General features: G+C 41.7%; 1 protein-coding gene and 1 long non-coding RNA gene across 7 annotated transcripts in view; one reads left to right on the top strand and one right to left on the bottom strand.

Moving 5' to 3' along the window:
• LOC147339703 (uncharacterized) overlaps positions 1-18,932 on the top strand; it is a 254,010-nt gene that overhangs the window by 79,305 nt on the left and 155,773 nt on the right. The window lies entirely within an intron of this gene.
• On the bottom strand, positions 1,537-5,682 carry LOC147339705 (allergen Bos d 2). Its single transcript, XM_086387265.1, has 6 exons — positions 5,397-5,682; positions 4,746-4,885; positions 4,487-4,557; positions 2,831-2,938; positions 1,746-1,847; positions 1,537-1,573 (listed from the first exon to the last, which is right to left on the bottom strand). The coding sequence occupies exons 1-6, from the start codon at positions 5,475-5,477 to the stop codon at positions 1,557-1,559; spliced, it is 519 nt and encodes a 172-aa protein (XP_086243391.1). The 5' UTR covers positions 5,478-5,682; the 3' UTR covers positions 1,537-1,556.

Here is an 18,932-nt window from a genome sequence, read left to right as displayed (position 1 = left end):
AATTTATTGATCAGTTTAGGAATCCAGTAACATTAGCAAGAGCCAAGGACATTCATAGTTGGAAAGCCGTGGGTTCAGGGTCATGATTTCCTGGGAGAGAAGATGATGATTTCGAAGAAAAGGTCTACCGTCTTCATACAGATGATTGGGACACATTTCATGCTTTGATGCTGCTCTATTCTTGCTTCGTTTTTTTTTTTCTTTTAACATGAAAAAAAAGTAAAACATTGTTGGGCTGATTAGCATTAATATGATATTGTGTGGAGCATGATAGAAGCAGTTGCTGCTGGAAGCAGTGGGGAAATTTTCCTACAAGACCCATTTCACAGAAGTTCCTCTGTGTGTGTACCCCTGGGGGTTTTGTAGAATTACCACCTGGTGAAACTAGCTGTGAGCAGTCTGGTATCAGGTCTGATATCGAGAGACACTAAGTTAGGTATTCACAGCTCTTTGAGATACAGGAGATGATATGCTGTGTGACCTGTGCCACTGACATCTTCTGTAGTCTCATTTATCATCATGCATGTTTTGTGGCTGTAAGCTCCTTCATTCACAGTGGGATTCCCCAGCGATCATCATAACTCACAGCTCAGGCCTTCACACCACCTCCATTGTCCTTAAAGCATCTCACTGTGGCTTCTACATCAATGTCAGGATTTAGCTATTCTCATCCAAAGACTAAGGAAGCCCAACCCTTGGACACTTGGCAAGGTGAAGGGTTTTGTCATCCCATTCTTTTTTTTAAATTAATTTTTATTGAAATGTAGTTGATGTTCAGTGTTATGTTAGATTCAGGTATAGAGCAAAGTGATTCATTTATATAACTGTTGCTGCTTTCTCGTTATGTTGTTCCCACTCTTCTGTGACAGTATGGACTGTAGCTTCCCAGATCCCTCTGTTCACTGGAATTTCCTGTCAAGTATACTGGCATCGGGTGCCATTTCCTATTTGAAGGATCTTCCTGACCCAGGGATAAATTCACATTTCCTGTGTCTCCTGCATTGGCAGGCAGATTCTGGAACTCTGAGTCATCTGGGAAGCCCTCACTTACATATATGTGTAGGTAAATGTATCCCTTTTTTCATTCGTCTTCTTAAAAGTTATTGGAAGACGCTCAGTATACTTCCCTGTTCTCTCCAGTTGGTCTCTGTTGTTTATTTTATATATTTTAGTGTGTATCTGCTCATCTCAAACTTGGAATTTACCGCTTGCCTGCTTCCCCTTTGGTAACCGTTAATTTTATCTGTGTTTGAGTCTGTCTCTGTGTTTTATTGGTTCAATCGAATCATATTTTAGAGTCCACACGGAAGTGATGGCATATGATATTTGCCTTTCTCTTTCTGAGTAACTTTACTTAGTAGCCGCATCTCTAACTCCATTCATGTTGCTGCAAATGGCATTTTTCATTCTTTTTCTTGGCTGAGTAGTATTCCATTGTATATGTATCCCATTCTTAAAGCAGTAGAACCCCCCTCCCCCAAAGTGTTAACCTCCTGAGGAAAAAAAATGTGTTGTATGCGTCATATTTCTACTCACCCAACCGCTCTGCACTGTTCTTATGGAGGACAATTGTCTGTGAAAGAGAATGCATAAGAGGGAAAATGACCATTGACATGCCTATATTTCAAAGCTGTATTATTTCAATACAGCTCTTATTAAAGATATCTCTGCCAATAGGTAGTTTGAACGGAAGGTTCTAGTGATGTGTTTTCGTTTCAGAAACCTGTCACCGTCTGGGGCTTTACCTGTTTTGATGAGATTTTCTATATTTTCATTTGGAACCCCCCTCTCACTGTTCAGCTGCTGATACTTCTCAAGTTCTTCTGGAGTGAAACTGGTTCCTTTGGCTGGATTTCATAGCAGACAGGGCAGAAGAGGTGTGTGTTAGAATCCGTTATGGGTGGTAGAGAGTCACCTGACTCCTAACTGTAGTGATCGGGAAGTCTCACCAACACCGCTGCCTTCCACCATCACCTAAAGCCTGCTTTCCAGACAGTTATTTACAGAGATGCCCGAGTGTACACACAGGTCTTCAGATGTGTCCATGGGGGTAGAGTTCACATAGTTAGCACGTTATCACATTCCAGTTCAGAGAACTACTCAGGGAACTACTAGTCATTCAGCTGAGACCTTGAACATCCCCCTGTGAGATGCAATCTTTCATGGGACATCAAAGAAGGTCATGGCAGGTCTGAGACTCAGACTTTCTCCCAACTCCATCACTTCCTGTCCACTTTGTCTACATTCTAGAAGTGCAACCCTGGGGTTTTCATGAACCCTTATGAAATGAATGGGTGTGGGAATGATGGGGAAGTTTCGAAACCACACTAATCCTAGTGAGATGGAACAGGACCCTGTGTTCCTTGCCCACCCTGTCTTTGGCCTGCCTTTTGACTGTGAAATATTTAAGTCAAAGAATAAGTTTAATCAGAGAAATGAGACTGTGGAAAAGCAAAGGAAAACAGTCAAAAGAGACCAAGTAATAATAATGTAGTCATGAAGTAAAGACAAGGACCTGTAGTTCCTCCCAAAGGACAATAGATACTGCTCTGCGTCATATCCTGTGAGCTGTGTGTTAACACATGGACTGTAGCCCACCAGGCTCCTCTGTCCATGGGGATTTTCTAGGCAAGAATACTGGAGTGGGTTGTTATGCCCTCCTTCATGGGATCTTCCCTACCCAGGGATCAAACCCAGGTCTCCCACATTGGGTGTGGGTTCTTTACCATCTGAGCCACCAGTGAAGCCCTATCATAAGGTGTCTGTACCTCTCTCCTTAGCGTAAAAGTACTGATCATAGGAGCTCATCTACATAAGCTACCGTACTTACCAAGGCCTTCAGTCATTTTTGTGATCCTCTCCCCATCATAATTTTCAACATAAGTTACCAGCATGTTTTCTGACACATGAATCACTTCCAAAGTATTGGTACCGTCAACTGTGACAGAAAAAAAAAAAAAAATCAAGCCTCAGTATGATGAACTTCTTTCCTTTTCAGTTGAACATGTTTTATTCTTCTCACGCTCTCTATCGTCTCTTTTCCCTCTGATGGTAAACTCTGTCTCAATGACATTTCTAGTGGTGTATTGTTAAAATCTTTCAGAGAGCGAGTGAAGTAGGAGATCTCTTTCCACAGCCCCCCTCTCCTGAAGATCATCAAGACTTTCAGTCTTCTAGCACTCTATGGATGATGGCAAAGTTGCTTGTTGCAACTATAGTATATTTTGAACCTTAGCCATCTCATACCTGCTCACAAGAGCTGACTGTTATACTTTCAGAAATTTTGTGACCCAATTTGCAAGTACAATCATGGTTAGAAAGCAAGTCTAAAAAATTAGATGAACCTTAGTAAAATGAAAGTTACTACATAATCCAGAGTTATTTCCTAGCCTAAGAGCTAACAAAAGAGGTACAAGATACAAGTAACTGCCTCATGTTGGACATATATACTCTTTAACGATTGCAGATTAGATCCTGTGGCTGCATGTCCACATTCGAAATTAAAATAGTTGCATCAGACCAAGATTAGAGTGCTCTGTTGTATATGTTCTCAATGAAAATGAAACATTGGATCACTTAATGTAATGTCACAGTGTTGATATTAATATTTGAGGATCATTTCCTGTTATTTTCAGCTACAGAGATAGAAATCTGTGAGTGTTGCTTTCAACTTATGCATTGATATTACATTTGAGAAATATTTCTTGTTATTTCAAACTGTAGGGATAGAAGTCTATGCTAAACTCACTTTCAAGGTATGTAAAAATTCGTTGAAATTTTCGCTCTTGTTTCAAAGCGAAGTGAAAATCAGCCAGTCATGTCTGACGTCCGTGAACCTCGGCCTGTCACCCATCAGACTCCCCTGTCCGTGGGATTCTCCAGGCAAGAATACTGGAGTGGGTAGTCATTTCCATCTCCAGGGTACTTCCCAACCCAGGGATAAAACCTGGGTCTCCTACACTGCAGAGCTCTTGTTTTAGCTGTTCTCATTTTGGGGCCTTAAATTAATCATGTCCTACTTATTGTACTTACTAATAAATTTAATATTTAAGAAATTTCTTCATTTTAAGCAAATTTGATCATGTAGATGAAATAAAAGATAGAAACAACTTTGAAAGAGTCTTTGTAATCTTAAGATAGTAATATATATATATGTATATATGTGTGTGTGTGTGTATATATATATATATATATATAATCTTATGTGCTTCACCACTCCCAGGGAACATGTATAGTCACCGTTCTGTGGCTTTTTCTCAGAGACCATCAATGGCCACATTCCACCCTTGAACCTCATGCTGGTGTTGTGGGACAGAATTAATTCCTGAAAACTTAAATGGCTTTTCCAGGATTGCATTGGTAATGAGTAAAGGAAGCAGTCCACCCATCCAGACATCTGGTTGTCTTTGATGGAACCGAGGTTATCCAGCTGAACACGTTGCATGGTTTTGGGAAGACAGCCCATCGGAAAAGCTGGAATACTCACATTCTAGGACGTACACATATCCTTCTTGTCTCTTTGCCACTTCTGTGAGCAACAGGCATGTGCCCTGGTCCCTGAAAAACCAACAGACAAGACATTCCTTCTCACCATCTATTTCCCAGTGCTTGAGGACACCCTTGAATAGAGTTTGCACCCTCAACTTCACAGCCATTACCCACACCCTTCACTGCATGTTGGAGCCCGGACCCCATCTCCAGAGTCAGCAGTCTCCTTGCTTTCCATTAAGGAGGATTGTGCTTACTTGAGATAAAATGTAATGGAGAGGGATTCACAGTCATTGATACATTCAATCCGACGATAGTAATTCCTCAGTGGGCCTCCTTCCACAATCTTATCCTTGTTATCTGCAGCTGCGTAAATGATGCGCCACTCTCCTGGAATCTAAGAAGGAAGGTCTCCTTAAGCATCAGTCAATATCTCTTTTGCTTACTCACCAGTACACAGCACCACCTTTGCTTCTGCGTTTCACACAGAAGAGAAGTAAATTCAACCTCATTAAGCAGAGTTCTACCCCCTATCTTGTTGAATACCATGTCATGAATTCATGATTCCTATTCGAGCAGAAAGCATAGAATTCAGGGTTTTTTTTAAATAAAACGTCATGATTGGCCATGACTCTCTGAATGATAGCATATTAAATTCGTTGTGTTTTTTTTTTTTTTTTTTTAGCCTATAGACTAATAAGATGAAGAAAAAATAAAAAGACCGGATAGACAAATGGTTGTATTTTTATCAGGTAGTTACATGGACCCCGGTATGTATACAATCTGTTCATACATATAAATGAGTTTATCTCTTACATCTACACAAAAACAACCACACACACACACACACACACTCACACACACTCAAACAAGCAAGACCTTCTAGGAGATGACCTCATTCTGCATACCTTTGAGGGGTCTATCTCAGCTGGAGTTTCCTGGGCAGCGCAAACCAGTCCAAAGAGGAGGGTCAGGAACACGGCCTTCATCTTGGGATTCTCGTAGTCCTATTAGGAAGCTGAGCCTATCCCAGCTGTTGGAGAGGTTGTGAATTGGTTGCACTTTTCAAAGGATACGTCTCTTGGCAGAATACACGATCATCAAACAATGGTTAATCATCCGATGTGGCTACATAGACGTCATCTTCCCATATCCTGGATGGCAGCTGAGCTTTTTTTGTGGTTTTCTGTGGTTCTTATACAGATATTTATTTTTAGAGAAGTTGAAGTGGATCTGGACATTAAGTCTTAAGAGCAAATCAGAAATCACAGAACACTTGAGGTATTTCCAGGACAGTGTTTATATTCTTGTCCATCACCCAAGAGTCCAGGACACATATCCTCAACCTCTGTGTTATTTCTTTCACATTGAAGAGGTCTATTTAAGCTTAATTTCTAAAAGTACAGATGACACTGTCTGGTTTAAGAAGATAAATATGAGTTGTCTCTACAAGGAATCAGTTATCAGGGCCTTCCTCAGAAGAGTCTGCATTTTTTTATATTGAAATTGAAATATAGTTGATGTACAGTATTTTTTGTTACAGGTATACCATATAGTGGAGAAGAAAATGGCAACCCACTCCAGTATCCTTGCCTGGAGAATCCCATAGACAGAGGAGCCTGGTGGGCTACAGTCCATGGGGTCACAAAGAGTCAGACATGACTGAGCGACTTCACTTTCACTTTATACCATATAGGTATTCATAATTTTATTGCTCCTTTTGAAGTTACAAGTACGTAGGCTTTTTTATTGCCCATGTTGTACAGTATATATTTATACATTATTTATTTTAACATGGTAGTTTCTACCTCTTATTCCACTCCTCCTGTCTGAACCTACCACTTTCCTTCACCCCACTGGTCACGACTGGTTTCTTCTCTGTATCTTTTTTTGTTATGTTCTGGAGTTTGTTTCATTTTTTATTTTGCACATGTAAGTGGAATGCAACACTTTGGCTATCCATTCTTTTATTTTTTCTTCATCTTATTTTTCTGTAGGTTTATAAAAAACGTAATTATCATTCACAGAGTCATGAACTGTCACAGTCGTTTGCCATGATATCATACAGTACTTGTCTTTCTCCATCTGACTTAATTCATTTAGCATAATACCCTAATGTCCATCCACATTGCTCTAAACTTCACATATTAATGGTTGCCAAGTATTCCACTGATTTGTGTATGGATATACACAGGTACGTCTGTGTGTATATACATACATAGATGTTCAAGCTGAATTTAGAAAAGGCAGAGGAACAAGAAATCAAATTGCCAACATCCATTTGATCATCCAGACAGCAAGTGGGATCCAGAAAAGCATCTGTGTATGTGTGTTAGTTGCTCAGTCGTGTCTGACTCTTTGTGACCCCACAGACTGTAGCCCACCAGGCTTCTCTGTCCATGGAATTCTCCAGCCAAGAATACTGGAGTGGATTGCCATTCCCTTTGCCAGAAGAACTTCCCAACCCAGGGATTGATCTCTGGTCTCCTGCATTGCAGGAAGGTTCTTTACTGTTTGAGCTACAGGTAGTAAGTCCATCTACTTCTGCTTTATTGACTATGCCAAAGACTTTGACTATGTGGATCACAACAAAATGTGGAAAATTCTTCAAGAGATGGGAATACCAGACCACCTGACCTGCCTCTGGAGAAATCTGTATGCAGGTCAAGAAGCAACAGTTAGAACCAGACATAGAACAACAGACTGATTGCAAGTTGGGAAAGGAGTACGTCAAGGCTGTATATTGTCACCCTGCTGATTTATCTTACATGCAGTGTACATTATGTGAAAACCTGGGCTGGATGAACCACAAACTGGAATCCAGATTGCCGGGAGAAATATCAATAACCTCAGATATGGAGAAGACACCACACATATGGCAGAAAATGAGAGAAACTAAAGAGCCTCTTGATGAAGGTGAAAGAGAATAGTAAAAAACTTGTCTTAAAACTCAACCTTCAAAAAACTAAGATCACAGCATCTGGTCCCATCACATCATGGCAAATAGAGGGGAAACAATGGAAACAGTGAGAGACTTTATTTTCTTGGGCTCCAAAATCACTGCAGATGGTGACTGCAGCCATGAAATTAAAAGACGCTTGCTCTTTGGAAGAAAAAGCTATGACCAAGCTATACAGCATATTGAAAAGCACAGACATTACTTTGCCAACAAAGGTCTGTCTACTAAGAGCTATGGTTTTTCCAGTAGTCATGTATAGATGTGAGAGTTGGACCATAGAGATGGCTGAGCACTGAAGAATTGATGCTTTTGAACTGTGGTGCTGGAGAAGACTCTTGAGAGTCCCTTGGCCTGCAAGGGGATCCAACCAGTCAAACCTAAGGGAAATTAGTCCTGAATATACATTGGAAGAACTGATGTTGAGGGTGAAACTCTAATAATTTGGCCACCTGATGTGAAGAACTGATTCATTGGAAGAGACCCTAATGCTGGGAAAGATTGAAGGTGGGAGAGAAGGGGATGACAGACGATGGCATCGCCAACTCAATGGACATGAGTTTGAGCAAACTCCAGGAGATGATGAAGACTGGGAAGCCTGGCTAGTTGCAATCCATGGTGCTGCAAAGAGTCGGATATGACTGAGCGACTGAACTGAATTATTGCATATACTTCCTATGCTTCTTTGAGCTTCCCAGGTGGTGCTAGTCGTAAAGAACCCACCTGCCAATGCAAGACATGAGTGCAGATTCCATCCTTGTGTTGGGAAGATCCCCTGGAGAAGGAAATAGCAGCCAAATTCAGTGTTCTTACCTGGAGAGTCTCATGGAAACAGGAGTCTAGCGGGCTACCGTCCCTGGGGTCACAAGTGTTGGACATGACTTAGTGACTAAACCATCATCACCATGGTTTCCTTATATATTTTATCTAATTTTAATGAAACATTTTCAACAGGAGCCAGTTTTCATCTTGTACCCCACTCAGGGATCCCTCCCAAATTTGTCTCTCCAATTTAATTTTTCCTTTAGGTTATAAGCTACAGTCAGTGCAGTGTCTGAGATTTCTGCCTTACATGCAGCCCCTGACCCTGAGATCCAGCTTCTTTCAACCATCCTCCTGCCTGTTGATGCATTAGGCAAACTAGATTAAAGAACCTATGGGCAGCCACTCTCTAAATGACACTGTCTTGGGCAGTTTGCTCCCAGGATGACACCAGCACTATGATGATCATCAGTTCACTTCAGTCGCTCAGTCATGTCCGACTCTCTGCGACCCCATGGACTGCAGCATGCCAGGCCTCCCTGTCCATCACCAACTCTGGGAGTTTATTGAAACCCATGTCCATTGAGTCGGTGATACTTTCCAACCATCTCATCCTCTGTTGTCCCCTTCTTCTCCTGCCCTTAATCTTTCCCAGCATCAGGGTCTTTTGAGATGAGTCAGCTTATCGCATCAGGTGGCCAAAGTATTGGAGTTTCAGCTTCAGCATCAGTTCCTCAAATGAACATTTAGGACTGATTTCCTTTAGGATGGACTGGTTGGATTTCCTTGCAGTCCAAGGGACTCTCAAGAGTCTTTTCCAACACCACAGTTCAAAACCATCAGTTCTTCAGCACTCAGGTTTATTTTTAGTCCAACTTTCACATACATACGTAACTACTGGAAAAACCATAGCCTTGACTAGACAGACAGTTGTTGGCGAAGTAATGTCTCTGCTTTTTAATATGCTGCGTAAGTTCAGTTCAGTTCAGTTGCTCATTTGTGTCCGACTCTTTGAGACTCCATGAATTGCAGCATGCCAGGCCTCCCTGTCCATCACCAACTCCCGGAGTTTACTCACAATCATGTCCATTGAGTCGATGATGGCATCCAGCCATCTCATCCTCTGTCGTCCTCTTTTCCTCCTGCCCCCCAATCCCTCCCAGCATCAGGGTCTTTTCCAATGAGTCAACTCTTCGCAGGAGGTGTCCAAAGTATTGGAGTTTCACCTTTAGCATCAGTCCTTCCAATGAACACCCAGGACTGATCTTCTTTAGGATGGACTGGTTGGATCACCTTGCAGTCCAAGGGCCTCTCAAGAGTCTTCTCCAACACCATAGTTCAAAAGCATCAATTCTTTGGTGCTCAGCCTTCTTCACAGTCCAACTCACATCCATACATGACCACTGGAAAAACCATAGCCTTGACTAGACCAACGTTTTTTGGCAAAGTAATGTCTCTGCTTTTTAGTATGCTATATAGGTTGGTCATAACTTTCCTTCCAAGGAGTAAGCGTCTTTTAATTTCATGGCTGCAGTTACCATCTGCAGTGATTTTGGAGCCCAGAAAAATAAAGTCAGCCACTGTTACCACTGTATCCCCATCTATTTTCCATGAAGTGATGGGACCAGATGCCATGATCTTAGTTTTATGAGTGTTGAGCATCTTCTTTTAGGATTTGAAATAGCTCAACTGGAATTCCATCACCTCCACTGGTTTTATTCATAGTGATGTTTCCTAAATCCTACTTGACTTCACATTCCCAGTTGTCTGGCTCTAGGTGAGTGATCACACCATCGTGATTATCTGGGACTACATGGGAAATAGATGGGGAAACAGTGTCAGACTTTATTTTTTTGGACTCCAAAATCACTGCAGATGGTGACTGAAGCCATGAAATTAAAAGACGCTTACTCCTTGGAAGGAAAGTTATGACCAACCTAGATAGCATATTCAAAAGGAGAGACATTACTTTGCCAACAAAGGTTCGTCTAGTCAAGGCTATGGTTTTTCCAGTGGTCATGTATGGATGTGAGAGTTGGACTGTGAAGAAGGCTGAGCGCCAAAGAATTGATGCTTTTGAACTGTGGTGGTGGAGAAGACTCTTGAGAGTCCCTTGGACTGCAAGGAGATCCAACCAGTCCATTCTGAAGGAGATCAGCCCTGGGATTTCTTTGGAAGGAATGATGCTAAAGCTGAAACTCCAGTACTTTGGCCACCTCATGCGAAGAGCTGACTCATTGGAAGAGACTCTGATGCTGGGAAGGATTGGGGGCAGGAGGAAAAGGGGACGACAGAGGATGAGATGGCTGGATGGCATCACTGACTGGATGGACGTGAGTCTGGGTGAACTCCGGGAGTTGGTGATGGACAGGGAGGCTTGGTGGGCTGCAATTCATGGGGTTGCAAAGAGTTGGACACAACTGAGCAACTGAACTGAACTGAACTGAAGATCTTTTTTGTACAGTTCTTCTGTGTATTCTTGGCAAGTCATCTTAAAATCTTCTGCTTGTGTTGGGTCCATATCATTTCTGCCTTTATTGAGCCCATGTTTGCATGAAATGTTCCTTTAGTATCTCTAATTTTCTTGAAGAGATCTCTAGTCTTTCCCATTCTACTGTTTTCCTCTATTTCTTTACATTGATCATTGAGGAAGGCTTTCTTATCTCTTCTTGCTATTCTTTGGAACTCTGCATTCAAATGGGTATATCTTTCCTCTTCTCCTTTGCTTTAGGCTTCTCTTCTTTTCACAGCTATTTGTAAGGCTTCCTCAGACAGCCATTTTGCTTTTTTGCATTTCTTTTTCTTGAGAATGGTCTTGCCTCCTGTCTCCTGTACAATGTCACAAACCTCGTCCATTGTTCATCAGGCACTCTGTCTGTCTCATCTAGTCCCTTAAATGTATTTCTCACTTCCCCTGTATAATCATAAGGGATTTGATTTATCTCATACCTGAATGGTCTAGTGGTTTTCCCTACTTTCTTCATTTTAAGTCTGAATTTGGCAATAAGGAATTCATGATCTGAGCCAGAGTCCTCTCCCAGTCTTATTTTTGCTGACTGTATAGAACTTCTCCATCTTTGGTTGCAAAGAATATAGTCAATCTGATATTGTTGTTGACCATCTGGTGATGTCCATGTGTCGAGTCTTCTGTTGTGTTGTTGGAAGAGGGTGTTTGCTATGACCAGTACCTTCTCTTGGCAGAACTCTATTAGCCTTTGCCCTGATTCATTCCATATTCCAAGGCCAAATTTGCCTGTTACTCCAGGTGTTTCTTGACTTCCTACTTTTGCATTCCAGTCCCCCATAATGAAAAGGAGATCTTTTGGGGATGTTAATTCTTGAAGGTCTTTTAGGTCTTCTTTGAACTGTTCAACTTCAGCCTCTTCAGCATTACAGGTTGGTGCATAGACTTGGATTACCATGAATTTGAATGGTTTGCCTTGGAAACGAACAGAAATCATTTTGTTGTTTTTGAACTGCATCCAAGTACTTCATTTACAACTCTCTTGTTGACGATGATGGCTACTCAATTTCTTCTAAGATGGCAAGACAGCAGGTCGGGCAAGTTCGCACTTAGAATCAAACCCTGTTCCTGCCAGAGACTCTCAGAGGGCCCAAACAAACCTTGTGCTCACCAGGACCCAGACATCCCACCGAGACTTAGACAGAACTGTATTTGAGCATCTCCTGTGGAGGTACATGTCAGCTGTGGTCCACCGCAGGGACAGGGGCTCTGGGTGTGGCTGTGGCATAAATCCTCTTGGAGGAGGTCGCCATTAACCCCACTATAGAGAAGCCAGAACTTACAAAGCCTGGGAAATAGACTCAGAGGATACAATAGAATCTTGTTCACCAGGACCAAGGAGAAATGAACAGTGACCCCACAGGAGACTTGCCTGTGGGTGTCTGGGAGTCTCTGGGGAAGGCATGAGTCAGTGTTGGCCTGCTGCAGGGTTGGGAGCATAGACTGTAGCAGTGCATGCCTGGGATCTTTTAAGGGAGTTTACCATTACCTTCATTACCTCCACCATAGTTTGAGTGAAGTGAAGTGAAGCCAGTCAGTCATATCTGACTGTTTGGGACCCCATGGACTATAGCCCACCAGGCTCCTCAGTCCATGGAATTTTCCAGGCAGGCATACTGGTGTGGGTTGCCGTTTCCTTCTCCAGGGGATCTTCCCGACCCAGGGATCGAACCTCGGTCTCCAGCATTGCAGGCCGATTATTTACCATCTGAGCCACCAGGGAAGCCACCATAGTTTGGCCCGTGGGTTCGGCAGTGGTCAGCCACAGGGTCAGGGACTCTGGGTATGGGTGTGGCATTAATCCTCTTGGAGGAGGTCGCCATTAACCCCACAATAGAGAAGACAAAACTTACATAGGACTAGGAAATAGACTCAGAGGACACAACAGAACCTTGTGCACCGGGACTCAAGAGAAATGAACATTGACTCCATAGGAGACATGCCTGTGGGTGTCTGGGAGTCTCTGGCAACGGTGTGGGTCAGTGTTGGCCTGCTGCAGGGTTGGGGGCATGGACTGTAGCAGTGCATACGTGGGATCTTTTGAGGGAGCTCACCATTTTCTTCATTATCTCCACCACAGTTTGGCCCCAGGTAAATAGCATGGAGGGAACACAGCTCCACCCATCAACAGAAACTGGATAAAAGGTTCACTGAGCATGCCCCCCCCATCAGAACAAGACCCAGGATGCCCCTCAGTCAGTCTCTCCCATCAGGAAGCTTACCCTTCTCCATCAGAGGGCAGACAAACTGAAAACCACCATCACAGAAAACTAACCAATCTAGTCGCATGGACCACAGCCTTGTCTAACTCAATGTAACTATGAGCCACGGTGTGTAGGGCCAACCAAGACGGACGGATCATGGTGGAGAGTTCTGACAAAATGTGGTCTACTGGAGAAAAGTGAAAGTGAAGTTGCTCAGTTGTGTCTGACTCTTTGCGACCCCATGGACTGTAGCCTACCAGGCTCCTCCCTCCATGGGATTCTCCAGGCAAGAGTAGTGGAATGAGTTGCCATTTGGCAAACCACTTCAGTATTCCTGCCTTGAGAACCCCATGAACAGTATGAAAAGGCAAAAAGATATGACACTGAAAGCTGAACTCCCCAGGTTGGTAGGTGCCCAATTTACGCTACTGGAGATCATATTTATGCTACTGGAGATTAGTGGAGAAATAACTCCAGAAAGAAGGAAGAGATGGAGCCAAAGCAAAAACAACACCCAGTTGTGGATGTGACTGGTGATGGAAGTAAGGTTTGATGCTGTAAAGAGCAATATTGCGTAGGAACCTGGAATGTTAGGTCCATGAATCAAGTCCAATTGGAAGTGGTCAAACGAGATGGCAAGAGTGAACATTGACATTTGAGGAATCAATGAAGTAAAATGCACTGGAATGGGTGAATTTAACTCAGATGACCATTATGTCTACCTCTGTGGGCCAGAATCCATTAGTAGAAGAAATGATGATCGTGGTAATAATAAAAAAGTAAATGCATGGATCCTGATTAGAGCTGTAAAATACAGAAATTGAACTAGACCTGTGTTACTGAACTGAACTCTATAGCTGAACTGAAAGAAGAGTTTTCAAAACTCTTGGTTGAGATGTAACTGATACACAACAAAAACTCACATATTTCTGATTGTACAGTTGATAAACTTTGGATGAATAGAGCTGTGAAAGCTTTTCCCGGTTAATATCTGCGTATATCTTTCAGCTTCAAAACTATCCTTGGGCTCCCTGGTCATACTTACTCCTGCCCTTTTCAACCACCTCCCCCAGCCCAGACTTGGGAACCCACTCCTCAGTTTTCTGGCACAATAGGTTAATTGGTATTCTTTAGAATTTTTCAAACATTGAATCTGTGTGTGTGTTTCTGGCTTATTTCCCTCAGCGTGTACGTTTGAGTAAATACCTGTATTTTTGTATTCCCATTGGCCCCGCATAGTGTCTTCAGGGTATGTCCCACTCTTATTCTTTGCAGTGTTGATGGATACATGCTCATAGACAGGTTTTCTAAGGAACTAAGCTGCTCGTCTGCTGGGTCGTCACGTAGAGGTGGAACTGCTGGGTCTCAGTGCATCCTGCGTCTTGATTCCTGCCAGCGGGAGACGAGGATCGCCGTTGCTGTGTCCTTGCCAGCGTTCAGTGTGCCCAGCTGTGTTCAGTTTAGATGGTATGATAAGTGTGTGGTGGAATGCAGCTACAGGTGAGATTTCCATTTCCCGAATGAATACAGAGGGGCGGCTGCCACTTGTCATTTCTCTTCGCAAAGTGTCTCTGCAAATCATTTGTTCATTCCTGAGTTTATTAAGGTTTTATTTTTTATGAAGTTTGTAGGTTTTTAAGATATTCTGGATATGAGTCCCTTTTCAGATAGTGATGTGCCAATATCTTTTCCCCCCGTTGCTGGCTTCTCTTCTGCTTCCTTAAGGCTGTCAATATTTTGATTGAGGCTTGGTGATTAACACTGTGTTCCCAGTGTGGGATCCTGCTTGGTGCTTATCCTAATCAGTAACTGTCTAAACTTTGGCCACAGAGTATCCACGTGCGTTTTACCTCTAGAGTCTTTCTTGCTTTCTGTCTTACACAGGTCTGTGAGTCTCTCTGTGTTAGTTGTAAAACATGTAGCAATGCATGGGATGAAGTGATTATTATTATTAACATTTTTGTCATATGTATTTCCAGTTTCTCCAACAGTTTTCCCTATACGATATTTTTACTGAATTTCCTTTATTACTGTATCCAAAATCTATTTGTCTGTATATTCCTGTCCCTTGCCCAGGAGCAGATTTGGCTCTGTTTTGGTTTGTATTTCCCCACTGTAGATTCCTTCCTTTGGGCAATGTAAAGACAGTCAGAGGATGAAGGTCATATGACTAGCCTTCAGCAAGTCTGTGTCAAAAGCAAAATGTTCTCGGTTCACAGGTGAGGTGAAGTCGCTCAGTCGTGTCCCACTCTTTGCGACCGCATGGACTGTAGCCTACCAGGCTGCTCCCTCCGTGGGATTCGCTAGGCAAGAGCACTGGAGTGGGTTGCCATTTGTGAAAATAGTATTTTCATCCATTTATGGATCTTAGAGTATTGTATGTATGTTTTGATTTTCACAAAGAGTGCCTGAAATAGCAAGACATTAGTTTTGCTACATTTTGGAGCCAAAAGAAATAATCCTGGAGTAAATGCTGCCTGCAGAGTTTTCAACAGAAGTAGAGATTTGCTTTCAAACATAAGGCTTTAATTGACTTAAGTTCTACTTTCTTTTTTTTTGTATGTGTTTTTCTGTTTACTGTGTTATCTGAAGAGCTCATGTGATTTAAAGAAAGAGGTAATGACGAGCATGGTGACTGTGATTAGTAGGATTGCACATATACCAGTCAGTTGATTCAGAATTTTAAGTGTTTTTATCTCTAATATACATAGACACATAGACACATGGGCTGACTACGTGAGGAGACAGATGTGTTATTTAACTTGTGTCTCATGTAAATCACCAGTGACATTCTTTCTCTGACACTACCTTCCTGCTCCTTAACTCCCTGGAAAGTCCTAAGAGTTCATATATCCAATGGATTAAGTGATTAAACTTAATCCACTTGTGATAGAGGATCCCTCTTCCCAGGGCTTCCCTGGCGGCTCAGAGGTTAAAGCGTCTGCCTGCGATGTGGGAGACCTGGGTTTGATCCCTGGGTCGGGAAGATCCCCTGGAGAAGGAAATGGTAACCCACTCCAGTATTCTTGCCTGGAGAATCCCATGGACAGAGGAGCCTGGCAGGCTACAGTCCACGGGGTCGCAAAGAGTTGGACATGACTGAGCGACTTCACTTAACTTCACTTCAATTGGATAAAGTTCCTTGAAAGTAATTTTTCAGATAAAACATTTTTTTTTTCATTTTTTAAAAAATTTTATTTTATTTTTAAATTTTACATAATTGTATTAGTTTTGCCAGATATCAAAATGAATTCGCCACAGGTATACATGTGTTCCCCATCCTGAACCCTCCTCCCTCCTCCCTCCCCATACCATCCCTCTGGGTCGTCCCAGTGCACTAGCCCCAAGCATCCAGTATCGTGCATCGAACCTGGACTGGCAACTCGTTTCTTACATGATATTTTACATGTTTCAATGTCATTCTGCCAAATCTTCCCACCCTCTCCCTCTCCCACAGAGTCCAAAAGACTGTTCTATACATCAGTGTCTCTTTTGCAGTCTCGTACACAGGGTTATTGTTACCATCTTTCTAAATTCCATATATATGGGTTAGTATACTGTATTTATGTTTTTCCTTCTGGCTTACTTCACTCTGTATAATAGGCTCCAGTTTCATCCACCTCATTAGAACTGATTCAAATGTATTCTTTTTAATGGCTGAGTAATACTCCATTGTGTATATGTACCACAGCTTTCTTATCCATTCATCTGCTGATGGACATCTAGGTTGCTTCCATGTCCTGGCTATTATAAACAGTGCTGCGATGAACATTGGGGTACATGTGTCTCTTTCCCTTCTGGTTTCCTCAGTGTGTATGCCCAGCAGTGGGATTGCTGGATCATAAGGCAGTTCTATTTCCAGTTTTTTAAGGAATCCCCACACTGTTCTCCATAGTGGCTGTACTAGTTTGCATTCCCACCACCAGTGTAAGAGGGTTCCCTTTTCTCCACACCCTCTCCAGCATTTATTATTTGTAGACTTTTGGATCGCAGCCATTCTAACTGGTGTGAAATGGTACCTCATAGTGCTTTTGATTTGCATTTCTCTGATAATGAGTGATGTTGAGCATCTTTTCATGTGTTTGTTAGCCATCTGTATGTCTTCTTTGGAGAAATGTCTATTTAGTTCTTTGGCCCATTTTTTGATTGGGTCGTTTATTTTTTCTGGAGTTGAGCTGTAGGAGTTGCTTGTATATTTTTGAATTTAGTTGTTTGTCAGTTGCTTCATTTGCTATTATTTTCTCCCATTCTGAAGGCTGTCTTTTCACCTTGCTAATAGTTTCCTTTGATGTGCAGAAGCTTTTAAGGTTAATTAGGTCCCATTTGTTAATTTTTGATTTTATTTGCAGTATTCTGGAAGGTGGGTCATAGAGGATCCTGCTGTGATGTATGTCAGGGAGTGTTTTGCCTATGTTCTCCTCTAGGAGTTTTTTAGTTTCTGGTCTTACGTTTAGATCTTTAATCCATTTTGAGTTTATTTTTGTGTATGGTGTTAGAAAGTGGTCTAGTTTCATTCTTTTACAAGTGGTTGACCAGATTTCCCAGCACCACTTGTTAAAGAGATTGTCTTTAATCCATTGTATATTCTTGCCTCCTTTGTCAAAGATAAGGTGCCCATATGTGCGTGGATTTATCTCTGGGCTTTCTATTTTATTCCATTGATCAGTATTTCTGTCTTTGTGCCAGTACCATACTGTCTTGATAACTGTGGCTTTGTAGTAGAGCCTGAAGTCAGGTAGGTTGATTCCTCCAGTTCCATTCTTCTTTCTCAAGATCGCTTTGGCTATTCGAGGTTTTTTGTATTTCCATACAAATTGTGAAATTATTTGTTCTAGCTCTGTGAAGAATACCGTTGGTAGCTTGATAGGGATTGTGTTGAATCTATAAATTGCTTTGGGTAATATACTCATTTTTACTATATTGATTCTTCCAATCCATGAACATGGTATATTTCTCCATCTATTAGTGTCCTCTTTGATTTCTTTCACCAGTGTTTTATAACTTTCTACATATAGGTCTTTAGTTTCTTTAGGTAGATATATTCCTAAGTATTTTATTCTTTCCGTTGCAATGGTGAATGGAATTGTTTCCTTAATTTCTCTTTCTGTTTTCTCATTATTAGTGTATAGGAATGCAAGGGATTTCTGTGTGTTGATTTTATATCCTGCAACTTTACTATAGTCATTGATTAGTTCTAGTAATTTTCTGGTGGAGTCTTTAGGGTTTTCTATGTAGAGGATCATGTCATCTGCAAATAGTGAGAGTTTTACTTCTTCTTTTCCAATTTGGATTCCTTTTATTTCTTTTTCTGCTCTGATTGCTGTAGCCAAAACTTCCAAAACTCTGTTGAATAGTAATGGTGAAAGTGGGCACCCTTGTCTTGTTCCTGACTTTAGAGGAAATGCTTCCAATTTTTCACCATTGAGGATAATGTTAGCTGTGGGTTTGTCATATATAGCTTTTATTATGTTGAGGTATGTTCCTTCTATTCCTGCTTTCTGGAGAGTTTTTATCATAAATGGATGTTGAATTTTGTCAAAGGCTTTCTCTGCATCTATTGAGATAATCATATGGTTTTTATTTTTCAATTTGTTAATGTGGTGTATTACATTGATTGATTTGTGGATATTGAAGAATCCTTGCATCCCTGGGATAAAGCCCACTTGATCATGGTGTATGATCTTTTTAATGTGTTGTTGGATTCTGATTGCTAGAATTTTGTTAAGGATTTTTGCATCTATGTTCATCAGTGATATTGGCCTGTAGTTTTCTTTTTTTGTGGGATCTTTGTCAGGTTTTGGTATTAGGGTGATGGTGGCCTCATAGAATGAGTTTGGAAGTTTACCTTCCTCTGCAATTTTTTGGAAGAGTTTGAGCAGGATAGGTGTTAGCTCTTCTTTAAATTTTTGGTAGAATTCAGCTGTGAAGCCGTCTGGACCTGGGCTTTTGTTTGCTGGAAGATTTTTGATTACAGTTTCAATTTCTGTGCTTGTGATGG

Source organism: Bos grunniens, chromosome X (assembly GCF_055505025.1).
Source record: "Bos grunniens cultivar Pamir isolate PY7600 chromosome X, Bosgru_T2T1.0, whole genome shotgun sequence".
NCBI classification, from domain to species: Eukaryota; Metazoa; Chordata; class Mammalia; order Artiodactyla; family Bovidae; genus Bos; species Bos grunniens.
This window is presented reverse-complemented; position numbering and strand designations above follow the sequence as displayed.